A 27,955-nucleotide genomic window follows, 5' to 3' on the forward strand; every position below is an offset into this window, starting at 1 on the left:
TGTAAAATGAAGGTGATACTTCAGTCCTAATCCTGAAACAGATTTAGGGTTGGGATTTAGTGAGTAAACCTGCTTGAATTGAATTCACACTTGTATCAGAGTAAATCCTGTCTCAAGAGCTGAAAGAAGTGCTGCATCAGATATTGTTTTGATTTGCTGGTACATGTCCTAACTATATATACTGCTCTTAAGTTTTAAATGTTTAAATTTCTGCTTTAGAAACTCTAACTGGAATCTAATAGAAGCAAGGATCCTTGAAACTCTGTCTTGAGTGCTGTCACCATTTCCAAAATACCTTTGGGTTTTTGTCCCACAAGTCCATGTAGAGTTGACATGCTTTTTTATATCTAATCTTAGGGAAAGGAGAGTATCAATTTCAGAGTTGTTGTTCCTGTTGAATTAATTCAAGTGCAAGAGTGTGAAACTTACTGTTAAAAATGTGAGGTTATGCTCTCAGCAGTGACCAAATACACAGAACTTCACTAAGCCATCTGTTTCCTTGGCTTACCTGCTGGCTTGCTTCCTTTCCAATATTTTGTGGGGATTTGAAAATATTTTGCAGCAGAGTTGGGTCAAGCCTGGTAGCTCCAAAGTGTTACAGACTGTGATGGGAGCACTATCACTCCAGCCATCAATCTGTGTTTGTGACAGCTGGTTGGAACTCACTTTTCTATGAAGGCCATGAGAATTTTAGACACAGTTAATAACTGTGAAGGTTTGTAACTATGTCATCACCTGTATCCCAGGTTGGATAAATGTTTTGTGCTGTGCTGAAGTTAAATCTCTACTAATTCGTGTCTCTGGTTTCTTCAGATTGTCACATGTGATTTAGATTAAAACATTGTGCAGGAACATGTCCTAAAGGCTTAACACACTTGCTGAAGTCAGAGATCAGTCTTAGAATTAAAATACTGAAGACAAAAATAAAATTTTCAAGATGGAAGAATCATTTCAGGTAATAACTGAATAGTTGCCATTAACAAACTGTATCTTTGTAAGAGCTGACGAGAAGCGTGGTTGAATGCTTTATCTCCTCCTCTCATTTCTCCGCCCCCAAAAGAAAACAATTTAATTCATTCTAGCTAATTCTCACCGTTACAAAGAGAAGAGACAATTTGTTTTTTCTATGCTGTAAAGATTGCAGGTCAAGGAGAGATTGTAGCTCAGGGAGAGGTCAGAAATGTTCTCTAATTAGGCAAAATACCAGTTGTAGCATTCAGTGCTTCAGAACAGTGTTTCTTTCCCTCATTTTTTCCCACCAAATTGTTAGCTGTATTGCAGCAGGAGAAATTGCAATGCAAGCAGTAGTTCATGTTCTAGCCAGCGGAGGGTTCCTGGATAGAAGTCAACTGGTAATTTGTCTGGGAAACTGCGACTTGGGGGAATTTTGGGTTATCCAGAGGCATGATTTCATGCAGCCTTTTTTGCCAGAAACACACAACCAAACTGCCTGCACATCAATGCTTGTACAAACTCCTGTGTTGGTGCTGTGCTGTCCTCCCACAGGTGAGGGTGTGTGTGTTGTGTGTGTTTAGATATCACTTGTGGCACCAGGATTTTGGCCTGTTTGACACAGATGGCAGAACATCTCTTGGCCAGTCTCATGGAGGAAAATGCCTTGGTCCTAAACACACTCTCAGGCTTGTTCTCAACACTGTCACTGTCATGGTTGTGGGACCTCTGGTTTATTTGTTTCAAGCAGTGCTTATTATCTCAGAGCATTCTTCTGGAATAGCAAAAAAGTAACCTCTATGAGGGTTAGTCCCACAAAAAAATCTCAGTGTAAACACTCTTCTTTTCAAAGAAAGTTGTGGGCTGATTTCAAACCCATAACCTGTTCCTTTCAGTAAAAGTTTTGTCTGCAGAAGACTTTCACTTGATATTTTTTACTTGAACCTGACATGAAATGTTTTTGCCCATTTACTTATGGGAGGCTGCATATCTTGTAAGATATTTCTTCTTCATCAGTCTAAAGGAGGAGCCTTTTTGGTAAATACTAGGGAGCTTAGTTTGGTAAATAGTAGGGAGCTTATACAGTAGCCTATTCTGTATTTGCAGTCAATTTCATCTGGAAAATGTTCCTTGGCTCCATACCTGGATTCTTCTGGTTGGGAAGACCTCCCAAATGCATCCCTGTTCATGCTCTTCTAGATGGCTTAGAAACTTTCTGGGTATCTGGACTGGCTTCTTTGTGCTCATTTGTTTGGTATTTTCCAATCAGGCCTTACTAGCACTGAGTAATTATTCTTATTAATGGCTCACAGCATAGGTTGAACAAGCTGCCTGTTTGTCCAGGGCCCTACCTGGTGTCATAGTAGGGAAAAACAAGGAGCACAACTTTGCCATAGTGCACAGGGAATGGAAAATAAAGGGTAAATGCCAAACTCCAAATGATGTTTGGTTATTACTAATTACAAATGAAAGCACCCTGACTTTCAAGTGTATTAAACAATATGCTGGTGACTTGCTGGGGCTACAGAAAGTCACTGAACTGGTTGGTCAAAATTCGACTGCAGCAGGATTTTAGCCCTGATTTGAGGTGCATGATGCTTTCAGGTGGTGTGAACCTTCTAAAAAGTAGAAATGAGGGAAGTTGGCGTCTCGATTTTAGCTCTTGGGTTTCCTTGTGACTTAACGTTTATGGCAAGATGTCTTGCAAACATCTGCTTGGAATATTGTTTCTTCCTAAATGCTAAAAAAGTCCTTTGCACTTAGTGTGATCTGCTTGTCTTTTGTGAAGCTTCAGCCTTTTCTATATTTTGTAAACAAGTTGTGGAGAGATAGCTAAATAGTAGCATATATATGCTATATATATTTGTGAGTGTGTATATGTATATATATATGCTGGATTTTCTTTACACTTAAACTGAATAAATACCTGAAAGAGTAAGATACCATCAGCTAATTAGGATAAAAGGGGAATTTAGGGAAAATGCTTAATGCATGGTAAACAAGGTAATTGGGGAAACTTCAGGCAAGGTAATGGAGAAGTGGGGGAAGGAAGTAGCTGTGGAATGCCACATTTCCAGTGCTTGGTTCCAAGCACAACTGTGTGTGGCTGTGGAGCTGATGGCTGACAAACTGGGGAAAAGCTGTTGTGATCCCAGGCGTGCCTTGGCTTGCATGCCTCTCGGCAAATTAGTTTTGCATTCCTATTCCCAGTCATTGCTGAAATTAATTGCATGAGGTGAACTGGTTTTGAACTTAGGGGATTGAGAAACCTGAAGTGAGATTTCCTCCCCCCCCAACCCAGCCCTTCCACTGATTTCAGAAAGAAATTTGCACAGTGTTATAGGTAAGGCTTATTTTGCCTCCTATAAGATAAAAGCACAATCTGCATTAGGGGCATAGATTTCAGGTCAAAAAATATATTTGGAGCTGCTGTCGAATGACCATCAGTGGGGAGGCAAATCAGCTTTTACTGGTATGAAGGTTAACTAACAGCAGATGGAGAACAGAATACCTATAAAGGAAAACCAAACACTAATAAAACAGTGCTACAGAGTTATATTTGGGCAGCAGAGGATAAGCACATGACCAGAAAATTTTCTGGTTTTCGGATCTCTCTGTGAACTTCTACTGCACAATCCTAGAAACCAAACCAGTCCTAGATATATATATATATATATTTTTTTTTTACATAGTACAGATGAGCTTTGCTTGGAAACTCTAATGAGGCACAGTGATTTCAGCACAGAGTTCTTACATTTCTGATGTGAGTATGTGTTCCTAGTGGCAGGTCCCCAAAAGGGAATCCTGTGAGCTCTTGTGGGGCACATGGAATCCCAGAATCCATGGAGGAAAAGACCTCCGAGATCATTGAGTCCTACCTGTGATTGATCCTCACCTTGTCAACTAAACCAGAGCACTGAGTGTCACATCCAGTTGTTCCATGAACACCTCCAGGGATGGGGACTTCACCTGGGCAGCCCTTTTATGAACACACTCCTTTAATTCTCCCCTGCCTCTTGGTCTGAGGGATGAATGTACCACAAATTCTTAATCTTATTTGGTATATTAAAACTATTTGTCTTGTAAGAAATGAATGGGAATATTTCCCCTGAGCTTGAACTGATTCAAAGGCACTATGTTCAGATCATCTGCATCTTTGGTGAATGCTTTCTTCAAACATGGAAGTGTCAGCAAATAGTTCTTTATTATATGATGCTTCTCTTTAGTCTTTGCTTTTTTTTAAGATGGACTGTAGGAAAACAAATGACCAAACCTGATCTGCACTGAGCACAAGACTGTACATTGTGTGCTGACTGGGGGAAAAATGCATTTGCTGGCTTGCTAAATTGAGGTAATACTTTGGATGTTGACAGACAGAAAAACAATTAGAGCTGTTGGATGCTTTGCTGACATGTGCGTTGTCACATGGAGAGATGGCTTGGTCAGTGCCAGGAAGTCTCAACTGTTCAACCCTCAGCAAGTTAAGTTTATTAATTAAGTTCCTTACAGCTGGGCTTGGAATGTGAGGTCTGTTTATTTCTGAAGACAGCTGGTCCAAGAATAAATAACAGAGGTCACTGATGAGGCCTGTGAGGTGTTTTCTCAGTCACTGTTATGTTACAGGCTGGTAAAAGATTTTCTTGTGCTTAGTTTATTGGTACATTAAAATGGTGTTAACCTGAGTGAAGTGTTTCTTTGTTTGTACATGGTTAATGTTTGTGCAGTTAGATGTTTTCTTTGAATTACCTAGCTTTATGTGGGTTTATCGAAACCTCTTTGGATTTTCAGGTTCTTGTTCATGTCTCAAAAGACTATTTCTGTATACATCGATATTCTTCAAAGTGATCACTTTTCTATTGAGTATGCAACTCTATCTGAGACCTGGTTTTACTTACAAACTTTATCTATACTTCTGAACAGGTAGGTTTTGCCAGGATTTTGGGGGTGTTTGTTGGCGTGACTTTACTGCTTGGTGCTTTTCTGCTAAAGCTCATTCTGTTGGTGTGGTGGGGCTCTAACCGGCTCTGAGGTTATTTCTGCCCCAGCCAGTTAGGTGAGGAACTTCCAGTTGTCCTCTTCATCATGTGTTAGTATTTGTCATCTGCTGGGTGAACTGTTTGGTTGTAGATAGGAAGTAATTTTTTCCCTTCTAGCTTGGGGGATGCAGTGGTGCATCTTTTAGATACAGGAAGAGATGTTCATATCCCCAGGAAAAAGCAGCTCTAGTTACACTGTAAATGTGAACACATTAACCATTTGCATAGCATTCTCTGCACCATTTCTGCCTCCATGCGGTGCAGTTCTGTTCAATCCATCAGCATCATCAGATTCCATGTTTCTTGCGTAAACCTGCCTATCTTCACTAATCTACCCTAATTTTCAGATTTCTTTTATTCCATCCCTGTGTTATCCATTTTCCTGGTACTTAACTCTTTAAAAAATATTGTCTTTAGTTTTATCACTTTATCCATATGGGATTACCTGATTACATGAGCTTCTTTTATTGTGTTATCACCATTTATTTTCCCTCTATCTGCTTAAGGAGCCCAGCTGTCTCATTAGGTTTTCTTTATTTGATTTTGGTTTTTTGTTGTTGGGTGGTTTTTGGGTGTTTGCTTTCTTGTTAGTTTCTGGGGTTTTGTAGGATTTAATCATCATTACTGGTGACTTGGTTTTTGTTTCATTTTTGAGGGAACATTCTATCTTTTGAAGACAACAATTTTTACTGGGTTTACTATGAATTTTTTTGCATAGTATCATTGTAGAGCCTAGGGAAAAACCTAGGAAACGACATTAGAAAACATCTGGTTCCTCACAGAACCAGCATAGTGCTGGCAGGGGTTAAACCCCCCTAGAACACTTTCCCTGATGTATCTCTTTGTTTTAGAGGGAGAGAGAAGCAATATCTGTCTCCTCGCTTTGCTCTCTGTGTTCTGCTACAAAATGCATGGGTTTTTTGGGAATAGGAACATTCAGCTGCTTCTGCAGGGACACAAAAGTCTCTCATGGATGGTTGTAGTTAAAAATGTTTCCCTCTTGTTTTTCTGCAGCTCCACCTGATAGAAATTATTGAACAAACACTGAAAGCATCCTTACTAGTCCCTGGAAGCATTCAGGCAGCATATAAAGGAGTAAGGGCACCTGTTACTGGAAACTGTTATGAGTTTATTCTGGAGTTGTTTATTTAGTGCTTTTTCTCTGCGTGCTCTTTTTGTAACAACTTACAAAATTTCAGGAAATAAACTGTAATGAAGCTTTGGGTAAGTCTGCAGAAGAGGCAGACATTGTTGAAGCAAGGGATTCTAGAATGCAACCACAGAATTATTGAGGTTGGACAAGAACACCAAGTCCAGCCTGTGCCTGATCCCCACCTTGTCACCCAGTCCAGAGCACTGAGTGCCACATCCAGTCCTTTCTTGGACACCTCCAGTGGTAGGGACTATGAACCTACCTGGGCAGCCCCTTCCAGTGCTTGACAAACCTTTCATTATTAAATTCCTCTGAATATCCAACCGAGCCTCCTCTGGCACAACTTGAGGCTGTTCCCTGGGAGCAGAGCCCAACCAGTCCCTGGCTCTCCCCTCCTGTCAGGGAGTTGTGGAGAGCCAGAAGGTTTCCCCTCTGAGCCTTCTTTTTTCCAGCCCAGCTCCCTCAGCTGCTCCTTATCAGGCTTGTGCTCCAGCCCCTTCCCCAGCTCTGTTCCCTTCCCTGGACATGCTCTAGTCCCTCCATGTCCTTCCTGAAGTGAGAAGCCCAGAACTGGACACAGATTTGAGGTGTGGCGTCACCAATGCCCACAACAGGGGGACAGTCACTGCTCTGGCTCTGCTGGCCACACCATTGCTGACCCAGCCCAGGTGCCAGTGACACACTTGCCTACCTGGGCATAGCTGGCTCATATTCAGCTGCTGTTGACCAGCACCTGCTGTCCTTTTCTGCTGGGCACTTTCCAGCCACTCTGCCCCCAAAATGCATAAATATGTGGTTCTTGTTGTTGTTTTCAAAGAAAGGAGGTTGTGTTGGCTCTTCTGCCTGTTAGATGTCAAGGTGAAGTTGTCAACTTTTCAAATTGGTGATTCTTTGCTCTAAACACCAGGATTTTTTTTCCATTCCAGCTGCTGCAGGAAGTCGGCTGCATGTCTCTGGTACAGCTGCAAGAATGACTTGACTGATTTGCATTCATGGTCTTGGATGATCTGGTGAACCATGGAGCTCAAAGTATGGGTGGATGGAGTGCAGAGAATCGTGTGTGGGGTCACCGAAGTCACAACATGCCAGGAAGTTGTAATAGCCCTTGCTCAGGCTATTGGTGAGTACTGCCAGATGGGAAGTGGGGTGAAGCTTTTCTTGTGAAGCTAAACCCACGGGAGGTGGGGGAGCACTGGGTACCAGCAGAGCAGAAAATACAGTGCACAGTGGGATAGTCTTGCAGTGTAAACTTGTAGCCTTGGATTTTTCACCTGCCAGAGACTGAAAAGACAGAAAAGAAACATTTTGAAATCTATAACCTTCCCTTCAGTAAAAATTTATTCTTTATATAATAATAACTATGCTGCCATTGGTTGTTGTAAATAAAGCCTGGACTAAGGAAGGTGCTAAACTGTCAATATTCTGAGTACCAAAGAAAATATAAAAGCAGTGCAATATAATTGGTTGGCTAATGATGTTCATTGAAATTATACCCACTGTATCTTTAGCTATATTGGGAATAGTATAGGTCAATGAAATAGATCCTTCAGGGTCTCCTCTGACTCCTGCATGCTACATAACTCACTGCTCATGAAAGGGTAACTTGGAAGTCTTTACACTGTTAGCCCTTTGCTGAACAGTTTAGAAGAGAAAAATAAGATCTTTCAGGCTCCACCACAGGAAAGTCTTGTCAGATATTTCTCAGTGATTAAGAGCATCCTGAATAAGCCTCAACCTTATCCCGTCAGTATTTCCTATGCTGATACTTATTCTTCACTAAAATGTTATAATTTGCTTTATATACCATTTAAATTTATGCATTAAAACCTATGTTTTACCTAAAATTAATAGTTTAAAGGTAAGCTTCTGCGTTTTTCAGTATGCCAGCAGTTTTGCAAGATTGTATTAGCAGTCTGACTCAATTTGAAAATAATGATTTTCTAACAGAAAATTAGATCTGTGAATGTCAGCAAGGTATTCTCCCTGTAAGCACAAAGTCAATTTCTCTGAAATTGATGTTTATTTAAATATTAAACTTCTAAACATAATTTCCATCTACTTACATCTGATGGAGTGGAAGACTGGCATTTTTTTAATTTTATACTTTAAGAGGATTGAACAAAATGCTAGCATGTGCTTATCTATATGCACCAAATAGCTTTTAAAACTTCATTCAAAAATTGTAGAAAATCAGTTTGTTTCTCAAATCTTGTAGTTGATGTTAAACTGTTAAATGTTTCTTTACTGGTTTAGTTGCAGCTTTTTGTTTAATGGTAATTGGTTCATCAGTTGCTTCCATATCTCATTTTCTTCCTGCAGAGAAACATTCTCAAAAGTTTTGAGAAACAATTCTGCTAGCGTGATCATTTTCTAGTCATGATTAAGTGATACATGTTTAGAAATAATGAAGTGGTTGTGACACTTTTGTTCTTCACTTTGTTTTCAATATCCCTTTCATTCTGTTTCCTTCGCCTTCTCCCACAAAAATGTCAGACTCCCAGTTCTAGACAGTAACTTAATGTTCTCCTGTGTAATTTCTCCTTGGGTTTTCTTCTGTATCCTCAGTTATTAGCCTGAACTTGGTAAAGACTCCCTCAGCCTTGGAAATGCACACAGGTTTTGTCAGCTCTGCAGACTTCATTTTCTGTAACATGTCACCAGTTTGTCTGGGACGGGTGACACTGCTTCCATGCTGAGATAAATTTCAGCTGCAAGCAGAGTCAAATCAAGATAATCCTTTGGAAATTCCTTTCCAAGGTAAATACTCTCTCTAGAAAACCCCCAGAACAATCCCCCTCTTGCTGGGACAGCTAGGACAGTATCAAGCACCATATAAATTACACCTGTGCACGTCTTTGGCAGGGAGGGCTTCCCCAGCTCTCCTGTCAGGCCATTCATCAGGACAGAACTATCTGGCTGCCCCTGTGACTTGGCTGTAGGTCCCAGCTTACCAGGAGTAATTGTCACTTGAATTTGAATGGGAATCTATGAAAATGGATCCCTCTAACTCTCACCTGACATTTGGTGGTGGAAAGTAGCCAGTCTTAGTTGGCTTCCTCCTTGCTTGGCTCTGATGGGATTTTCCACTTTGCAGTCTGGCTCCTTCAGCAGTCACATAACTTGGCCGTACTCATGATTATTTTGTCTTTCTGTAAAGTTTGTGAGATACTTCTTTTGTTTTGTTGTGCCTTCCGGTTTATTAGGTCCTTGACTTAAAGCATACAACACACAAAACAGTCGTCCTCACTGAGCTTGAAATGTGAATTGCAAGAATGTATTATTTTCTTGAAGTGCATGTCTGGAATATCTGAAAATTGGCTTATTTTACAGCCATATCCACTGAGGAAAGCACAAGCCAAAGATACCTGGATTAAGACATCCATAGTTAAGAAGCTTCTCATGGACAAATGAAGCTGCCTCTGTTCTAGACATGTGAAAAATAAAGCTTTGTCCAGTACTTCAAAAAGAGGAAAATCAAAATTAGTATAGAGCTGTGGTTAGAAGGCATCTTCGGACACTATCCAACTCTGCTGCTCAGAGTAGGACCAGGCAGAGCAGATTGCTCAGGACCAGGGGCAGTTGGGTTCTCAATGTGCACAAGTGTGGAGACCTGACTGTAGTAGTGTTCACTCACCCTGGCAGTCAGAGTGTGTTGTCCTTAAATGGAATTTCTTGTATTTTAAAAAGCGCCTTTTGCTGTCACTTGATCAGATGCATGGTCCTGTCTCCTGATCTCCTGCTGTGATAAAAGCAACAAAAAGATTTCCATCTATGCACTTTCCAACTCTTCCCGCATATCACGAAAATTCAATAACAACTTCAGGATACAAGTTTCTTGGGGTTTTTTTTAATTTTATTTTTTTATGTTCTAGGGCTATTTTAGCATAAAAAAAAATCAAGTTATACTGGGCTATGAGCCTTTGTAAGAGGTTCTGTTCCATATCCAGTATCTAATCCTTTGGCCATGGCACTGTGTCACTAAAACCTGCCTGGCTAATGCTCTTTGATTCCTTAGAAATTGGAGCTGTTCCAGTAAAAAGTCTCTCTCTGGGGCTGTACTCCTGATAAATAACATTGGTGTTACCTGTTCTTGCACTGTGAGATCCTTCCCTTTCCCCTGCTGTCCACCTCTTGATCACTGCAGAACAGGAAATGACTACCCAAAGTAAGAATTTTAAGGTTTTTTGATTGGTTGTGGTTTTAGGTTTTTTAAAATTTCTGTTTGAAGTTAAATCTCAGTCTCAAATGCCCCCTCATTCTTTAAAACAAAAGAAAAAAATGGGAGAGTTGTCTCATTTGGTGCCCGAACAAAGCTTATTTTCAAAAATGTGTATGTAATTTGTTGACTGCAAGAGAGAATAATATCACTTTGGATACTAAAATTATCTGTATCTGTAACTTAGACTTCTGAGTTGGAATTGCCTTAGCTGGAGGGCGGGTCACTGGCATTCTGTTCAGGATAGACATAAAACTATTCAGTTACAAGTTTCCAGAGAGTGAAATCATCTCTCACTGGGATCTTAAAGAACACTCGGTACTACCTTTTATGAGTTATATCTAGCTCTGCTTTATTTTCTTTTTAACTCAAACCGTTTGCAACTGACAAAAAAGATTTGGCTTTAATACAAATAAGAGAAGTGATTGTTTAATTATGAGAAACAAAGCCCTCTCCAAAACAAAAATACATCACAGCACACAGTGTAAATAGAGAACCATGACTCTTGTTTTTAAAATATTTTTGCCAGGAGAGATGAGCTTTTCCAAGGTTCATCCTCACCTCTTTTAAAAATGTGCCTTTGACAGCCCATTCTCCGCTAAGTTTTCTGTGCATTTTGTGAAAACCAGAATGGCTTCATATAAACATTGCTTGATCATTTTGATTCCTCTTCATAATTTGGACAACTGAAAAAAAGTAAAAGGAGTTGTTGTTACTTTTAAACTTTGTGATGAGCTGATTGATGAATCCAGCCAAAGGTCTGTTTTGAATGTGTGTGAGCATAGACTCCTCTCAAAAAGTCATTGTAATAGTGAGGGGAAAAGAAGGTCTAGCCTGAAAAAGTGAGTCAGTCATTTTAGCTGATGGTTAGGCAAATGCAGTTTAACTATATATATTTTTAATGGGCTTTTACTGGTTGTTTTCCATTCAAACACAAAAAAGAAAAAATCTTCCAAATGAATGTGGTGACAAATAGTGCAGTCACAAATACGCTTGTCCTGTTCCTTCAGAAGTGCTGCTCTCCCACTTCTAGCCCCCATGAAGATTTTTATTGAATTTGTTGTGATTTTTTTTTAGAATGCATCTCCTCTGCTCAGAATGACATTTGTTTTCTAGAAAGTGAATATTTCAGTCTAGAGACATGAAGCTTGAATTTCTTACCAAAATAAACCTTCTGCCTCCTCCCTGAAATTTTCTGTGGCAAATAATTAAATTGGCAGACTTGCTTTAAATAATGCTGTGGATTTTAGTGCTCCTGGCTGGAGAATCATGAGTGGCACTTCACTGAACAAGAAGTACAGCTGTCTCCTTCTAAAATTAAAGAAATGCAGCCATCAGGGTTCTTTTTTCCTTCCAGTTCAGTATTTTTCCTCAAAGGTAAATGGAGTATATTTATTAAAATGTCAGGGCTGTCTCAAACATGTGTTAGAGCATTGTAGAGCTCAGCCAATGTTGTATCTGGAAAGATCAAATAAATTATTTTACAAAACCATATAGTGACAGGACAAGGGGCAATGGCTTTACACTGACAGAGAGGAGGTTTAGATTGGATATGATGAAGGAAATCGTCCCTGTGAAGGTGGGGAGGCGCTGGCACAGGTTGCTGTGGCTGCCCCATTCCTGGAACTGTTCAAGGTCAGGTTGGACAGGGCTCTGAACAACCTGGGATAGTGGGAGGTGTCCCTGCTAAGGATCTGCTTAGAATTTGTGTTTTTTCAACCCCAAGATTTCATCCTCTGCCTCTTCAAATAGTGACATTAAGAGCAATAATAAGTACAGGAAATCTGCGCTTTGTGGTGATCCCATGGTGTGATCATATAAACTTTCTGGTTCAGAAATCTGGTGACAGTAATGTCACTGAGAGGGACCTGGGCTGCTATATGTGCTTTGCCATGTGCTGCTGTGTGACCTCAGCCAAAATTCCCCATTGTTTCACCTATTTAGGACACAGCTCTAAAATAAGCGTGGTACCTCAGGGTGCTTGGAAAAAAGGCAGTTGAAAGTATGAAGTGATGACTGAGAGCTTTGTTCTGTTGGTCTGTTGGGTTGTGATAAAGTCCTGCGTACTCTCTCTTTTTTTTTTTTTTTTTTTTTTTTTTTTTTTTTTTTTTTTTTTTTTTAAGAAGAAGAAGAAGAAGCAAGTAGGTACTGAGGATTGTAACCATGCTAATTTAGGATGTCTGTCATACCGCGTCCCTTTTTTTTTTTTTTTTTTTTTTTTTTTTTTTTTTTTTTTTTTTTTTTTTTAGAGCAAGGATAATAGTAATGAACTAAGGCTTCAGCCCTGATAAAGACATAGAGAGATGGCTGTGCCTGGAGAATTCAGCAGACCTTCAATGGAGCCTGTATATCTCTGGATGTTTCTTCCTAGGACTGGACAACTCCTCTCACTCTTTATTTTATATTTTATTTCATACTTGTGGTTGCAAAATAAATATAGCATGAGTTAAGAAATCAGAGAAATGCAAACTCTAACCTCTATTTTGAAGGGGTTTTTTTCCTCTTAATCTTAGTTATTTATTGAGTTTCAGGTAGCCAGAATGGCATTTTTTAAAAAAATTGCTATGGATGTTAACTTAAGGATCACATAATGAATGAAAGAAATGTCAGCTTCATATTTCAAAGATACTGAGTTCAAATCATTCTGGATTGATTAAAATTGCCAGCAATTACTTTTCTGTCAGTGCTGTTAAAGATTCAGGAGTTAATGCTGTTGTCCCTTTGGTAAGGCAGAGCATTTTCACCCACATGTTCCACATATTAAGAGTTCGTAGAAGATTCTACCCACATGCAATTACTTTTTCTTTGCATAGCCTTGTTAAGGAAGACAGCCTAGGGCTGGAAGGCTGTCTCTGGGAAACCAAGTGGGTCAGAAAGGTGTATCCATGTGCATTTTTCAGTGCTCTGGGCGGTCTGGATTTGGCTTGGGCCAGCTGTTGGCAGGTCTGGTTTTACCTCCATGGAGACCGGTGTGCAGGCAGGTGACAGTGTCTTTATTCTTATTATGCACTGTGATAAGTCTGGGGTGCTCATTCAGATTCAGCTCAAGACTGAGTCTAGTGCAACTTCTCTTTTAGTGTGGCTCTCTTAAAACTTATGTCTTAGGTGACCATTTTCTTTTTTACCCTTCCCACCCCCCCTCCCCCCCCCAAGACTGTTCAGAGTGCTACTTTGCAGGGCAGACTCTTGGCACAGCTGCTGTGCAGCAGAGGTGATGGCATCCCTGGGGAAAATGGGAGCTAAGGAATGTGTCTGTCAGGGAAGTTCCCTGGCACTGAGTGCATCCTGGTGGTCTCAGGGAAAGAGTTAAAACTGGAAGCAAGACTGCATTGAAGGGTTTGGGAGCAAGTCCTGTGAGGAGTGGCTGAAGGAGCTGGGGGGGGCTCAGCCTGGAGAAAAGGAGGTTCAGGGGGGACCTGGCTCTGCACAGGTCCCTGACAGGAGAGGGGAGCCTGGGGAGGTTGGATTCTGCTCCCAGGGAACAACAGACAGGACAAGAGGGAATGGCCTCAAGCTGTGCCAGGTAAGGTTCAGGTTGGACATCAGCAGGAATTTCTTCATGGAAAGGGTTGTTAAGCATTGGAAAGGACTGCTCAGGAAGTCCCCATCCCTGGAGGTGTCTAGGGAATGACTGGATGTGGTACTTGGTGCTCTGCACTGGGTGGCAAGGTGGGCATCGGGCACAGCTTGGGCTTAATGATCTTGGCAGGCTTTTCTAGCCTAAATGATTCTATGACCTCTGGTGACAAAGACCTGCTCCTGCCAACCTCAACCCCTATTCTAGGGAAGGACAGGTACCCTCATGTTTAAGACTGCTCATCCCACCACTTTTCCCAGAAATTATGTGAGACCAGGGCAATGAGTCACCTGCTTGCACTGACTCACTGCTGTAGGTTCTGGCTCTGAAGCATGGGAGACACTTAATGGAAAGATGGATCTTGCTTGGTGCTTGGCATAAACATTTGTAGCCTGATGGGAAAGATAATACACAGGTTTTTGGGGTTTTTTTCCGTGGTGTACCATACTACCTGCAAAATAAATGTAGTGCCTGAAAGGCTTTGCTTGTAGAGGATGATGGACTTCTGTGTGGGATTAATGGAATGAATAATTTCTGTCCTGAAAAAGGGAATTGATGACCTCGCAGGTTACAGTCCTGCCAAGACTGTTGCTACTGCTGCTTTCCTTTGGAGTTTCATTTTCGCTTTTGGCAGCAGAAATGGTTGCTCTGTCTACTGTGTCAGCTGCAAATATTAAAGCATATAGAGGAGCTTGAAGTGAGTAATGTTGTCCTACTACCTTCATGGAGTAAAATTTAAAAATCTGCCTCTCGAGTCTAAAAAATGTTCATTACCTTGTACCTATATTTCATTAGTTTAATCACTGTTCATTATGATAGAATCTGTGTTTAAATTAGAAAATTATATCAATCCCAAGCTAAGACTACAGTGGCTGGGCATGTGGCTGTGGAGCAGAGCCAGATCTAGGACACTGAGTGCAGTTTACCATTCAATGTCATAGGAAATCCAGATTCAAACCACTCATGACCACTATTTGCAGGGTGTCAGAGCATTCTGGATTCTGTATATTTCCTTTCTTGATGTCTTTCTCAATTTTGAAATAAATTATTCTTTTGAAGGTGTGCCTGTATTAATAGAACCTGTCATAAGTTTGTGTGCTTAGAGAGCTGTAGGTAGAAACTTAACCTATTAACCTTGACACTGCCATTAATGCAGATGCAGTGTATTTTAGGGATGTAAATATGTCTCCTGTTATTGTTTGTCATTTGCTGTCTGCAAAACAGATCCAAGTTCTTGGGAATTGCTTTAAGATGGCAGTGTCATATGGCACATGTAGGGTCCCCATTCTGGGGACCATGTAGTAATCACAGAATGGCCTGGGTTGGAAGGGACCCTAAAGATCATCCCATCCCAGCTCCCTGCCATGAGCAGGGACACCTTCCACTATCCCAGTTTGCTCAGAACCCTGTCTGGACTTGGACACTGCCAGGGGCAGTCACAGATTCTCTGGGCAACCTGTGCCAGGGCCTCACCACCCTGACAGGGAACAATTTATTACATATACCCAATCTAAACCTTCTCTGTCAGTGTGAAGCCATTGCCCCTTGTCCTGTCCCTTGTCAAGCATCTCTCTCCATCTTTCCTGTGGGCTCCCTTCAGGCATGGCAAGGCCACAATGAGTCATCCCAAAGCCTTCTCCTACCCAGGCTGAACACTCCCACTTCCCTCAGCCTTTCCTCATAGCAGAGCTGCTTCATCCCTCTGATCCCCTTGGTGTCCCTGCTCTGGTCTGGCTCCAGCAGCTCCCTGTAGCTGGACCTGAAATGGGGTGCAGAGGTTCTGTTCTTTTTCCAGCCCTTGATTTCCTCTTTTCTGAAGAGGAAACTACAGAACACAGCACTACTTGTGCTATTTTAGGGCCTGAATGGTTTTCTCTACCATTCCCATCAATACAAGGTTTTGATAGTAGTATTTTAAAAAAATAAGTCTAATATGTTCTAGTTGCAGTTAAAGCAAAATTTTATTTCAGAAATTTTAGGGGGATTCACTGCTGAACTGGTCACTGAACCTTCCATGGAGACATTGCCAAGTTCTGGGTGTGATTCAATATAATATTCAGCTAGAGAAACACACTGTAATTTGATGAATGCTGTGCATTGCTGATACATGGCCATTACCTGAATGCAACTCCAACTTAATTTTTAAAATAATAAGGTTGCATGAATGAGGCTGGACTGAGTTCTGCCAGGTGCTTTTTGTGTCCAGAAGCTTGTGGACAAACACACAGGGCAAGAATCAGCATGCAGGTGTTGAACTGTTCCTCATCAACAACCCAGGCAAGCTGCTTTCTCCTTGTCAGTGGTGGCTGCACATCAAAACCAGCAGTTTGCTACAGGGACGCCTGTGTTCTGAAATACTCTGTCATTAGTTCTGAATTAATTCATTCACCCTTTCATTTGTGAATTAATCCCCTCTAATGCAGGCAAACATCACAGTTGTGGTTGTCTGGGTATTGTTAATCTGCGTCATGCACAGGCTGAGCACTAGACCTGGGTAATGATCTTGGAAGAGAACAGCTTTGTTTTAGAACAGTCCTGAGCTGCAGGTCTGGTTGCTGAACTGTGCAAGTATTACCTCTACAAAACACTTTCTTTTATGTGGATCTTGAGTGCCAAGTTCATTATTTAGGGCTGTGTGTTGATTTGGAACCCTAAGCTAAGATGAAAATAGTTCTTGGCAAGTCTGTGCTTAATTCTTTAATTCACTTTTGGTCAAGGTTGTTAAGAGTTTTATCCTCCTCCCCCCCTCTTATTTATTTTCCTTTTCTTTTGTGTCTTCTGTTACATTTCTTTTAAGTAATGAATTTAATAGCAGAGTGAATAGAAACTGCACTCTCCTCGCTCCCCTAGTGGTACCTACTCTAGTTTGCAATTTCAGGACGTTAAACCTGATTGTTTCTGACCTGACATGAACATTAGTAGCACAACCATGATTACAAGCTCAAAATTTCTAAGATTAACAAAACAGAGCAGTGCAGTGCAGTCTTTGTCCTGGGGTATGTTTTTACTAAATTATTCTTCTCCAGGATTTATTGTCCGTATGCTATGGCAAACAGCACTAGGTTTATTTTCCTATAACAACACCCATGCCTACTACAAATTATACATCTTCATGGATCAATTAGCGATATTGTGAGTTAGCAAAAATCTCTCACTTTACACCATATACCTTTATAAACTTGATTTTGAAGAACTTTATTAGAAAAAGTCTTAAATCTCTTTCTGAGGGTGTTAGCCAAGCATGTTAGTATGCTGACAGGTTTGGGGCGTTTTCCCACTTTTTTCTCCCAGTCCCTACCCAGAGTTATTTATTTATATGGCATTTGGGGTGGTGGATTCCTGTTCTCATGCTGCCTGCCTTGTTTTCCTGACTTCCATCAGCCAAATATTTCAGTCCTTACTCCTAACTTGGACGTGAACATGGATATTTTGGTTTCTGACTGGGAAAGCAATCCCCCTGGGATGAGCCATGAGCCAAAACCTCCTGTTATCCAGGTGGTGCCTCTGCAGACAGTTTTTGTTCTTATTCGTTACTTTGGTAGTTAATTGTGAGAAAGTGAGAACAGAGGAACATTTCCAATGCAGTACTAGTAGCTTGGGAAGCTCTTTAGAAGGCAGTGTTTTATTTTAGAGGGGTGTATGGTGTGTTAAGCACCACAGTGCAGCTTGTTTCCTACAAATCTGAAGTGAGGAGTCCATGTGAGTGTTGTGACTGGAGTCAGGGGTAGATCCCCAGCCTGAGATAAGAATATTTTTGTCCTTTTGAGAAAAGTGTGATAATTGGGAAGGTAGTATAACATAAGAGAAAACATCAAATGCATTACCACTGATAATGACTCCTCCTCTCTGTAGTTGCACATATGACAGGTATTTCAGGCTTTTATGTGTTGAAATAAATTATTTGAATGATCATTTCTCATGAAAATGAATGTAGGTAATGCATTAAAGTAGCTAATAAGGCTTTTAAGGTTAACTGCAATTGTGGAGCTGTTCAGAAATTCATTAGCATGAAATGCTATAAAAGCAGTTGATCTTTCCCATCTTTTTGTAAATAATGTTGTGGCTTTTAAGCGAGGTTACTTTGACAGGGGAAATTCTTCTGGAGAGGGAGCATGCTGTATTTCAGAGTAGTGCGAGTGCTTAGAAAAATATCCCATAAGTGGTGTTGGAGGAGGAAGACTGGTGAACTGAATTTGTGTTTGATAAGAACCCAAATGAAGCCATGAACATAAGTTGTATTGTCAATGGAGCGATTAGAAAAACTCAGCATTTACAGAAAGCTTCTTCCTGAAGGCTGGGATCCCAGTGGGCATGTGGGAGCCGCTGTTACAGATGATGACATTGAGCAGGGAGCCCGATTGCTCGTTCACAGCTTAGGCAGCCTCTGCTGCTCTTGTCCCTGTGATCTCCTCAGTGAAGGTTTGTCACATCAGCAACACTGCCATGGGCATCACAGGCTATGCCCCAGCCTGGATCAGTGTCTGAATGAACTGGAGGGCATGAACAGGGGAGCGGAGGCTCTGTCAGTCATTAACAGCTGCCTCTGATTGATGAAAGTTTAACAGCAAACACCGTGCCCCCACATTTGATATTTCCTTGTGGTTGCATAAAAGATCTGGGACTCCTGTTCTTGTTTTCTTGCCCTGGAGGTTCTCATATTTACGTCGTCGTTACCAACACTGCCGGGTCACTTGCTTTATTGTTCCCTGTGAGGGTGGTGAGGCCCTGGCTCAGGTTGCCTAGGGAAGCTGTGACTGCCCCTGGGTCACTGGCAGTGTCCAAGGCCAGGATGGATGGGGCTCTGAGCAAGCTGGGATAGTGGAAGATGTCCCTGCCATGGCAGGGGGATGGAACTGGCTGATCTTCAGATCCATTCCAACCCAAACCTCTGCGCGATTCCATGAATCCCATTTGTCGCAGCCTGCCGGCAGCCCGGGATTGCGCAGTTCCGCGGTTCTCCTTCACTGCTGCCGCTCCCGCCCTGCGCGGGGAGGGTTTAGAGGCGAACTCGGTGATGTGCGGACAGCGTGTGCTGCGACAGGGGCAGTGCTGCAACAGCCTGTGGGCGACGGGAGCGTCCTGTCCTGCCGTGTCCCCCTGTCCCGGTGCCGTCCCTCACGGGCGGAGCGGTGGCGCCCCCCCGCGGCCATGCTGACGCTGTGCTCCCTTGCAGGGCGCACCGGGCGCTACACGCTGATCGAGAAGTGGCGGGACACGGAGCGGCACCTGGCGCCGCACGAGAATCCCATCGTGTCCCTCAACAAGTGGGGACAGTACGCCAGCGACGTGCAGCTGATCCTGCGGCGCACCGGGCCCTCCCTGAGCGAGCGGCCCACGTCGGACAGCGTGGCGCGGATCCCCGAGAGGACTCTGTACCGGCAGAGCTTGCCGCCCCTGGCCAAGCTGAGGCAGCCTGGGGACAAGGCCATGAAGAGGAGGGAGCCGAAAAGGAAATCCCTCACCTTCACCGGTGGCGCCAAGGGGCTAATGGACATCTTCGGGAAGAGCAAGGAATCAGAGTTCAAGCAAAAGGTGCTCAACAACTGTAAAACAACAGCGGATGAGTTGAAGAAACTGATCCACCTCCAGACGGAGAAGCTTCAGTGCATCGAGAAGCAGCTGGAGTCCAATGAAGCAGAGATCCGCTACTGGGAGCAAAAGTATAATGCCAGCCTGGAAGAAGAAATCCTCAAACTGGAGCAGAAGATTAAACGGAATGAAGTGGAGATTGAGGAGGAAGAGTTCTGGGAAAACGAGCTGCAGATTGAACAAGAGAATGAAAAGCAGCTGATGGAGCAGCTGCAGGAGATGAGGCAGAGGATCCTGGAGTGTGAGAGTAAGCTTAAGGACTATGTGTCTCAGATCCACAATATGGAGAGTGGCCTTGAAGCAGAGAAGCTGCAGCGAGAAGTTCAAGAGTCCCAGGTGAATGAAGAGGAGGTCAAGGAAAAGATTGAGAAGGTGAAGGGAGAAATTGATGTTCAAGGCCAGCAGAGTCTGAGATTGGAAAATGGCATTAAAGCAGTAGAAAGGTCTTTGGGCCAAGCTACCAAGCGATTACAGGTAAGACTGTAATTTCATCCATAGCTAGAGAGAGTCAAAGACTGTGACTAATTTCTCTTACACAAATCTGAAGCCTATGAAAGACAACACAAAATAAGTTTCCAAAGTGAATCAGGGTAAAAGGCAAAATGTGTTGCTTTCATTTTCAAGTCACATTTCAGCTTGTGGGTGTTTTTTGGAGAGCAGACAGTTTTTATTTCACCTGTGTTTAATTTGCTCATTTAAACTGTCTAAGAAGAAAAGCAGTAATTTGCACCATCATAGCCTTTTCTGAGGATAAACTTCTGCTCTTTGCTAGGTTTGTCTGCCACCAAAAGAGATGAATTACAAAGAACAGTCCAAAAGCAGCACTTGGAAAGATACAGAGCTAAAGCACCTGCAATGTTACAGGGCTTTGGTTTTAGAACAGCATCCCTCTTTTCCTGGCTGACTGGCTGGTGTTCAGGATTTTATTTTCTCCATGCCTCAGGCATTTGGGGCACATGTGTCAAAAGAGAATCCAGTCCCTGTTTCCTTGTTAAAGTTAATGATATCACCTGGAACTTGATAGAGCATGAAAGAATAAAGGAACTCCACTGCTAGCTGGATGAGGTGGAGGAAATATTGGAGCTCCTGGGATAATGTGCCACGTAAGGTAGTCCTAAGGCACCACACATCAGTTGGAGTTGTGGTTCATGCTGATTCCCAGAATTCACGGTTAGTATATTCACAGTCAGTATTGCAGCAGCAGTAAGGTGATTCCACTGTGAATATGTAAAGGGATTTAGTTTCCTTACTTCTGCCTTAGAACCATGTCAGTATGAGCTGGTTTTCCTGAGGGGGTGGGGGGGAGAGGAAGGGAATTAATCTTTTCATGGGTGAAAACTGTAAGCAGTTTGGCCATGATTGTCTATGCTAAATTTCCAGACATACTACACATAAAGATTTGCACTGATAGAAAGCTTCAAGTCCTCTTTATGTGTTTTATCTATCCTCAGTCACATTCACTGAGGCTATGCTGGAGTTCAAAATATTTCTGGCTTGGTTCTTTTCATAGTCTGTTTTCTTGGGAAAGCTCCCATTCAATTCAGATCTTCCAGTCTTGTTCTAAACCTAAAGGTGCACAAATCTGGAAGTCCACAAGAAAATAAACTGAGCTTTGCCTTATGGAGCTTTGAGAGGGAGGAAACAGACAAATATTTTATTGCATACCTGAAGTTAAAGATTAAAGCAGCTCAACCTCTGTGTGTGGGAATAATAATAGTCCAAGACTGTTATAATGTATCAGAGCTGTAACTTTTGCATGACAGAAGTACAGAAAAAGATCCTAAATGATCATCTGTGCTTTGAAGGAGTGGGGAACCAGCCAGGCTTGGGCTTCGTTACACAGAACCCTTGCAGAGTGAGAAGATTCTGGCCAAAAAAGTTAAAATAGAAAATGCAAAGAACAAGAAGAAAAAATATTTTTACTCCATTTAAGATCAGAATAATTAAATGAGCTGTCCAAGCCATGCTGGACGCTTCAGGAAGAAGTAAGACTTGGTGCCAGACTGCTGCTCAGTTGATTATTTTTTCAGCATTCACACTATTACCTTTGTTTGCTGATGTGCCAAAATATTTCTCAGGTGCTATGAGAAACATCTGCTAGTCATCCAAGAAGAATATAAAAATAAAATACATTAAGAAAAAGCCAATTTAGGCTCGTGGGTTGGACTTAATGACCTTAGAGGTCTTTTCCAACCTAATAGATTCTGTAAGTGCTAGCAAGTGTTGACTGGCTTTTTAAATTAAAAGATGAAAATACCTTTCAACTAATCAATTTGCTTTTGAGCTTTAAAAATTGAAGGCTTTCTCATCAAGAAGAGAAGCATTAGTTGCCCAGCTGTACCTATGGTCATGAAATGCTGCTTTATTTGCTCAGCAGATGTTTTCTGTTTCCTGGCAGGACAGGGAACAAGAACTGGAGCAACTGACCAAGGAGCTGCGCCAGGTGAACCTGCAGCAGTTCATCCAGCAAACAGGAACCAAGGTGACGGTGCTGCCGGCAGACCCCGTGGAGGTGGAGGCCCCACATGTGGAGCTTGAGAGAGGTGCAGCCCTCGGAATGCTTTGGGAGAGAGGGAAGGAGGGAGAAGGGGCGGGCAGTGCCTTTATTGCCAGTATTAATGTTAATGCTGGCAGTCCTACATGAAGTGAATACTCCTTTAGTGAAGACATTAGCAAAACACTATAAGAGCGAGAGAGCGCATTGTACTTCTTTTCATTCCAGGGGTTTAGCAGGCTTTAAATAAAGAGCAGTATGTGGAGAACTTCTCTCCCACTGTGCCCGGGCATGCGTTTGTCCCATCAGCAATGCATTGCATTAAGGCTGCAACTTTCAAGAGTGGCCACCATGGCTGGTTGCCAGCATGGAACGTGATTGTACATCTGACATTCGTCTGGGTTCTTCCTCTTTTGGTGGGGGTGTTGTCAAAGCAGAAAAAGGAATGTGTCTGGATCCCAAGAAACCCCAGACAGCAGCTGCATGGGAATAGGAGCCAATCCAGCTGGGCTGCCAGCCGTGCAGAAGTCCTGCACAGATGGCTATTATGACGAGTGCGAATTGACTTTGCCCCCAGTGAGGTCAGCACAGCCTGCATGTGCCTACATCTGGATTCAGAATTTCCTAGGCAGAACCACGGGAGCGTTTTGAATGCGTGTCAGAGCTGCAGCACCAGCATAGTCATGTGCTTTTTCCAGCACTCTCCTTCCAAAGGCCTCTTTGTCTCAGCATTCTCCTGTGCTTTTCTGTCCCTCTGCTCAGAAAACTTTATAACCAAAAGGCACTGTGAGGGCAAGGGGGTGGGGAGAGAAGAAAAGACAACCAGGCCTTCAAATGCAGCACTTGTAGGGACTTTTAAGTGGGAAGGAAGGTGAAGTTTTGAGTCATGTTACACGTTCAAACTCTTTCTGCACATTAGCATATCAGTGTGTGTGTGTCTGTGTACATGTTTCTCGTGGGAGGGTAATTCTTCTGTGTGGGCTTCGTTCTGTTATGAAGTGAGTAGGAAGTGTGCACCTTAGATCTCCTCACTTCCTAGCCAAGCACTTCAGTAGTTTGTTACATGTGGAATTAGTTTTTCTGTATTGCATTAAGCAGGAGGAGGAGAGGTGCACCCCTGCTGAATGACTTTTCTAATTGCCCTTTTTCTCATGCAGAGCCAGCCTTTCAGTCTGGGTCACTGAAGCGCCCTGGCTCATCGAGGCAACTCCCCAGTAACCTTCGGATCCTACAGAACCCCTTGTCATCTGGTTTTAACCCAGAGGGCATTTATGTATGACAGTATGTACCTCTTCTAGAGAGGACCTAGCAAGGTACTCTGGACAAGATACACTTTATTTTATTCAGCCAATGATAAATGGAAGAAGTTTGTCTTGTTTTGGTTTTTTGTTACTCCACCGTATTATTTTTTATTCTTCCTCCAACACTACTTGGAGCCATACGCTGTGCACTGATGCTAAAGAGACAGGAACTGTCTCGATTCATGACTGGCAAGGATGACCTTGCTGTCAACACAGCTTGAGTGCAAAAACCTTCATTGTTTTTGCCACTTCAGAAGTATTTGGGAAAGTATTGTTCCTTGTATAGTCATAAATGGAAGACTGAGGGTAAAGGAAACTGTGTATGCAACTTACCTGAGGTTTAATTTATTCCCTTTAATCAATGCACCTGTGAATGTTGATCTTTTATATTTTTATTTTTAACTTGTGAATTATTATGTATGACTGTGTGTCAGTCTGATGAGGTGACTTTAATTTGTGTGTACCAACATCCCCCATCTGATGAAGTAGAGCAACCTGCAATGCAGAGTTCTGAGGGGTGCTGAACCATTGCAGTGGTTTCTCACCACTAAGTGTTCATTTCTGTTATGGGTCATCATATGTCATGTTCCATCCATTGCTACCTTTTATGGCTTGAAAAGAGAGCTTGTGGGGTTTACTTGCTGTTGTGTCTTGCCTTGAATGAAGCACCTAGTGTTCAAAAGATTTATGGATTTTAAATCTTGGCTTGGTAAAAATATTTCCAGCATATGATTGAGGATGCACTAGTTAGATGATATTTTATTATATAGAATGTATATTTGAAATATTTTGCCACATTGTATATGCCTTTTGAGAAAAGAACAATATAAGAAGTTGTCTTCATATATCTTACCAAAAGAGAGTAGGAGGCTTTCACTGTGTGTGATTTTGTACTTCATTTTTTCCACTAGCCATTACAGTGTTCTTGTTTCGTTACAAATCTTGCTGTTGGAGGGGAAGAAAGACACAACACAAATGAGTATCCACTTCCAACCTTCCAGAATCCTCTCAAGTTTTGTGAAGGGAATAAACCTGGCAGAATCCCAAGAAGTCAATAGCAGAGTTCTTATTGACAGGAGTGAAGCCAGGATTTCATTCAGCTCCCTGGTGGAGACATTTGGTCCCTTTGAAAGACAGTTACTTAGAGAAGTAGTAGGTAATATATAGCTTCCAAGCAGAAAATTCACACATTTGGTGGTCATTTTTCTGCAAAACATATGAAAAAAGAACATTATCACATCTTCATGTTGCACTAATGCAATCAAAGCTAATTAAAAATTAGACAACAAGGGTTTTCTGCACAAAGTAGCTGCTCCCAAATAGCTCATTGGTTGCAGGCCTTGAAGTGAGATTGCTGCAGGGTTTGTGGAGAAAGGGACTGGCATCAGTGGGACATACTGTAAATGTTGGGGGCTGGCCTCATGGATGAGTTAGGGAAGGGATGGGCCTTCCCTGGTTCGGATTTCTGGTTCTAACAGCAACTCACAGCATCATCCGCTTGGAGATCCCCTGGGCACAAGACGGGGACACTGTGCCCTCACTGCAGTGCTGAAGACTTGGACTCCTGATGCCCTCCTTGGCAGGGTCAGGATTTTACCACTGCTAGGAAACTCCAAGCTTTTAGCCGTACAAAAATACTTAACTCCCAGCAGCCTCTTGTATTGATTCACTGATGTGCAGATAAATTTTAATTTAAGTCTCCTTTTCTAAAAAAGGAGCTTTCTGACAAATTGAAATTTTAAAAGATATAGCAGAAAATGAAGGATTCTTGAGTGTTTAATGCATTTTTTTCCCTTTCCACTTATTAATGGCATCATATATTCTAAAAATACTGCTGTAACAGATAAGGCTGTAAATATATAAACAACCTTTCCAAATGGACTCTGAATTTTTACAGTTTGACTTATCAGGTCTTTTTTTTTTTTTTTTTAATCTTCCTTTGTGAGCAAACTGGAAAATGAGATATTCCTACCGGACGAATAGTGCTCACCCATTTCACTGTTAGTTTATAACAATTCTGTGCTCATGTTTACTGTGCCCATAAATTTGTAATTAAAAAAAAAAATTGGTGTGTGTATATATATATATATAGTGTAAAATATACATAGTTTGGGGACAATATCTGTCCAAGGTACTTAAGCATATATGCCTTACAGTCTGGGTTCAATTTACAGAAATGAAATGGCCCTCTCCAGTGGATATCTTGCATTTTCAGCACCTCTTGATGTTAGAGAATTGAGGCACTCAGCACCTTGCAAAGTCTGGCCCAAATTATGCTGCATGGGGTGGGGGGGGAGTCTTGTCCTGAGATGAAGTATTTTTAAGGCAGATCAGCATATTTACCCCAGCTAATGATTTTGTCATATTCTGTGACTGGTCCATCTTCCACAGATGTCAGTTTGAGCTGAACTGGGCTCTTGTATCATAAAACCTGCTCTCTTTCTCTGCCAGGTTATTCTGCAAGACAAGGGGAGGAGGAAAAGGATTAAAGGGAGAGTAAGAACAACTTTGGAGGTCTTGAATTACAGATTTGTCACAGAATCAAGGGAGGAATTTGCCATTTGAGTTAAAAACTAGCACCTGGTGACTGCAGCAGCTGTTGGACACAGAAGCCGGCCTGGAGCTGGCTCAGGAGTGACCACTTCAGCACCCCTGAGTGGCCCCTCCTTTGGCATATGTCAAGGTGATCTGAAAAAACGTTTGCAGCTTCAGCCACTCCTATGGCCAAGGAGAGGCTTTGATGTCCAGACCTGCCAGTTGTGAGACACTGACAAATTCCCCTGCCCCCACCATACTCCTCTTGCTTATTGAATTTCACTCAGGCTGAAGTTCCATAACATTTTCACCCTCTCTGTAAATAAACCAAAAAGAAACGGCATGCTCTTGCATTAAATGTGAATTGACCTATGTGTAAGAGTTAGAAAAATCCCTCACACTATGGCGTTTAGAGTTTTGCTTCAGATCAACTGCAGAAACTCACTCTTTCTTTACAACTGTACAAAAAGTCAATTTTCAGAAGTGTTCCAACCTCCTAGGGCATTAGCAGAAAGGAAGCTACACATACTAATTTTAACAAGTGCCATATTATTTACTGGGCAGCATGATAAAAATGGGGTTTTTTTGCTTGCATTAAATAGATGAATACACAAGGAATACACAGGGAATTTATATGGAGAACTCCTGTTATTTATTACTAATGGAAATTAACTGTTACCTCTCTCATTCATGAGGATGGAGATGCTGTGTTGTTAGGGGAAAAGAGGGGGGTGATCATCTGAAAAGCCAGTAGGTTAAAGCTAAGGTGAACAGTTTGAATGCCTGAGCAAGGGAGAAACCAAATCCTACTTTAAAAAGTCAGTTACCAGTGTCTTTTAGTGGGACTTAGGTTCCCAAGTGCCTGAATTGCTTCTGGAAATGGTATGTTAGTTTTGAGATTGCTTGTTTTTCTAAACCCTAGCAAGTTTGGAGGAAGTTCTTGAAGAATAGAACTACCACTGCTAGCATTAACAATATGCAAACATGTGAGGTAAGAGGGAAAAGGATCCTTTAGTGAAATAAACATCTCCTCTTGGGGCAGCAGTTGCCTTGTTTTTAGTGTGGAGAGTATTGCATTATTTTAGTGAACTGGGATCATATGAGTATGATCAAAGAAACATCAATCTTGTGATTTTTACTGAGTTACCTTGAAGCATATAAGTTCCTGATGTGCATTAACTTGAGTGAATTAGGCCTTAATGATACATGTAAATAACAAAACTGTATTCAGATATTTTTTCCAGAAAATAGTCTCTAATGGTCTGTACTGTATCAAAAAAGTGTCAAAGTGTTACTTTTGTATTACACCTCTCTTTTTTTTTTTTTTTTTTTTTTTGTTTTGTTTGTTTGGGGTTTGGGTTTTTTTTAGAACATTGAAATGTGCATGTTTGTTCTATTTGCTACAGTATTTTAATGTTTTGGATGAAGGCCATCAGTTGTATGGAGATGACAAAACAATCATTCTGTCTATTTATTCAGTATTGCTGCTTAAAGTTTTCAAAAATAAAGCTTTCAATGCCAATATAGTGAGTGATTGAAAGCTGTTCTAGCTCTCTTCAGGTGTTTTTTATTTTCTATATTTGTAGAAAACTAAATAAGTGAAACTTGGTGTATGAGCTATTATACCAGCAAAGAATTATTGGAATAATACTGGGGGCTGGCTGTAAGTGTGTGTAGTAAATACCAATGTATGCATTCAGTGAATGCCTTTAGGTTTCTAAGTGGAGTCCTGAAAAATGTTAAATTCTTTGTGATCTTGCAAGAACTTTACACATGTGACCAAGTACTGGTTAGAGCTTTGTGCCCATGTGTGCATGTGAGAAGGGGGTCACAAAGGATCAACTCAGAGCCCTTTGAACCAGACTGGATTTAAGGACATTTTTGAGTGTTCCACAGATGTGTGTCTGACTGGGGCCTAAAAAACATGTTCTGATACAAAACCCTTTCAGTTGCAGCAAGGATGCCTCAATTGCAGCTGGTACCTCTGAAAATTTTAGTAGTTCTGAAATGGATCAAGTGTGCCTGCGGTACTTGTGAAGTGTGTCAGAATGCTGAGAGTGTTCACCCTCACCATCACCCCATGAAACTGCTAACTAGGGGTT

At 41.8% G+C, this 27,955-nt stretch overlaps 1 protein-coding gene across 5 annotated transcripts in view; it reads left to right on the plus strand.

Moving 5' to 3' along the window:
• RASSF8 (Ras association domain family member 8) overlaps positions 1-24,194 on the plus strand; it is a 71,715-nt gene extending 47,521 nt beyond the window's left edge. For all 5 annotated transcript variants that reach the window (XM_039708050.1, XM_039708051.1, XM_039708053.1 and 2 more), the window contains 4 exons: positions 7,068-7,261; positions 19,108-19,997; positions 21,922-22,066; positions 23,175-24,194. In XM_039708050.1, coding sequence (XP_039563984.1) covers positions 7,159-7,261; positions 19,108-19,997; positions 21,922-22,066; positions 23,175-23,296 — 1,260 coding nt within the window. In that variant the 5' untranslated portion in view covers positions 7,068-7,158 and the 3' untranslated portion in view covers positions 23,297-24,194. The remainder of the gene's footprint in view (positions 1-7,067; positions 7,262-19,107; positions 19,998-21,921; positions 22,067-23,174) is intronic.
• The last annotated feature ends 3,761 nt before the right edge of the window (positions 24,195-27,955 follow it).

The sequence above is a fragment of the Passer montanus genome, unplaced genomic scaffold (assembly GCF_014805655.1).
Source record: "Passer montanus isolate IOZ18808 unplaced genomic scaffold, ASM1480565v1 scaffold20, whole genome shotgun sequence".
Taxonomy (NCBI): Eukaryota; Metazoa; Chordata; class Aves; order Passeriformes; family Passeridae; genus Passer; species Passer montanus.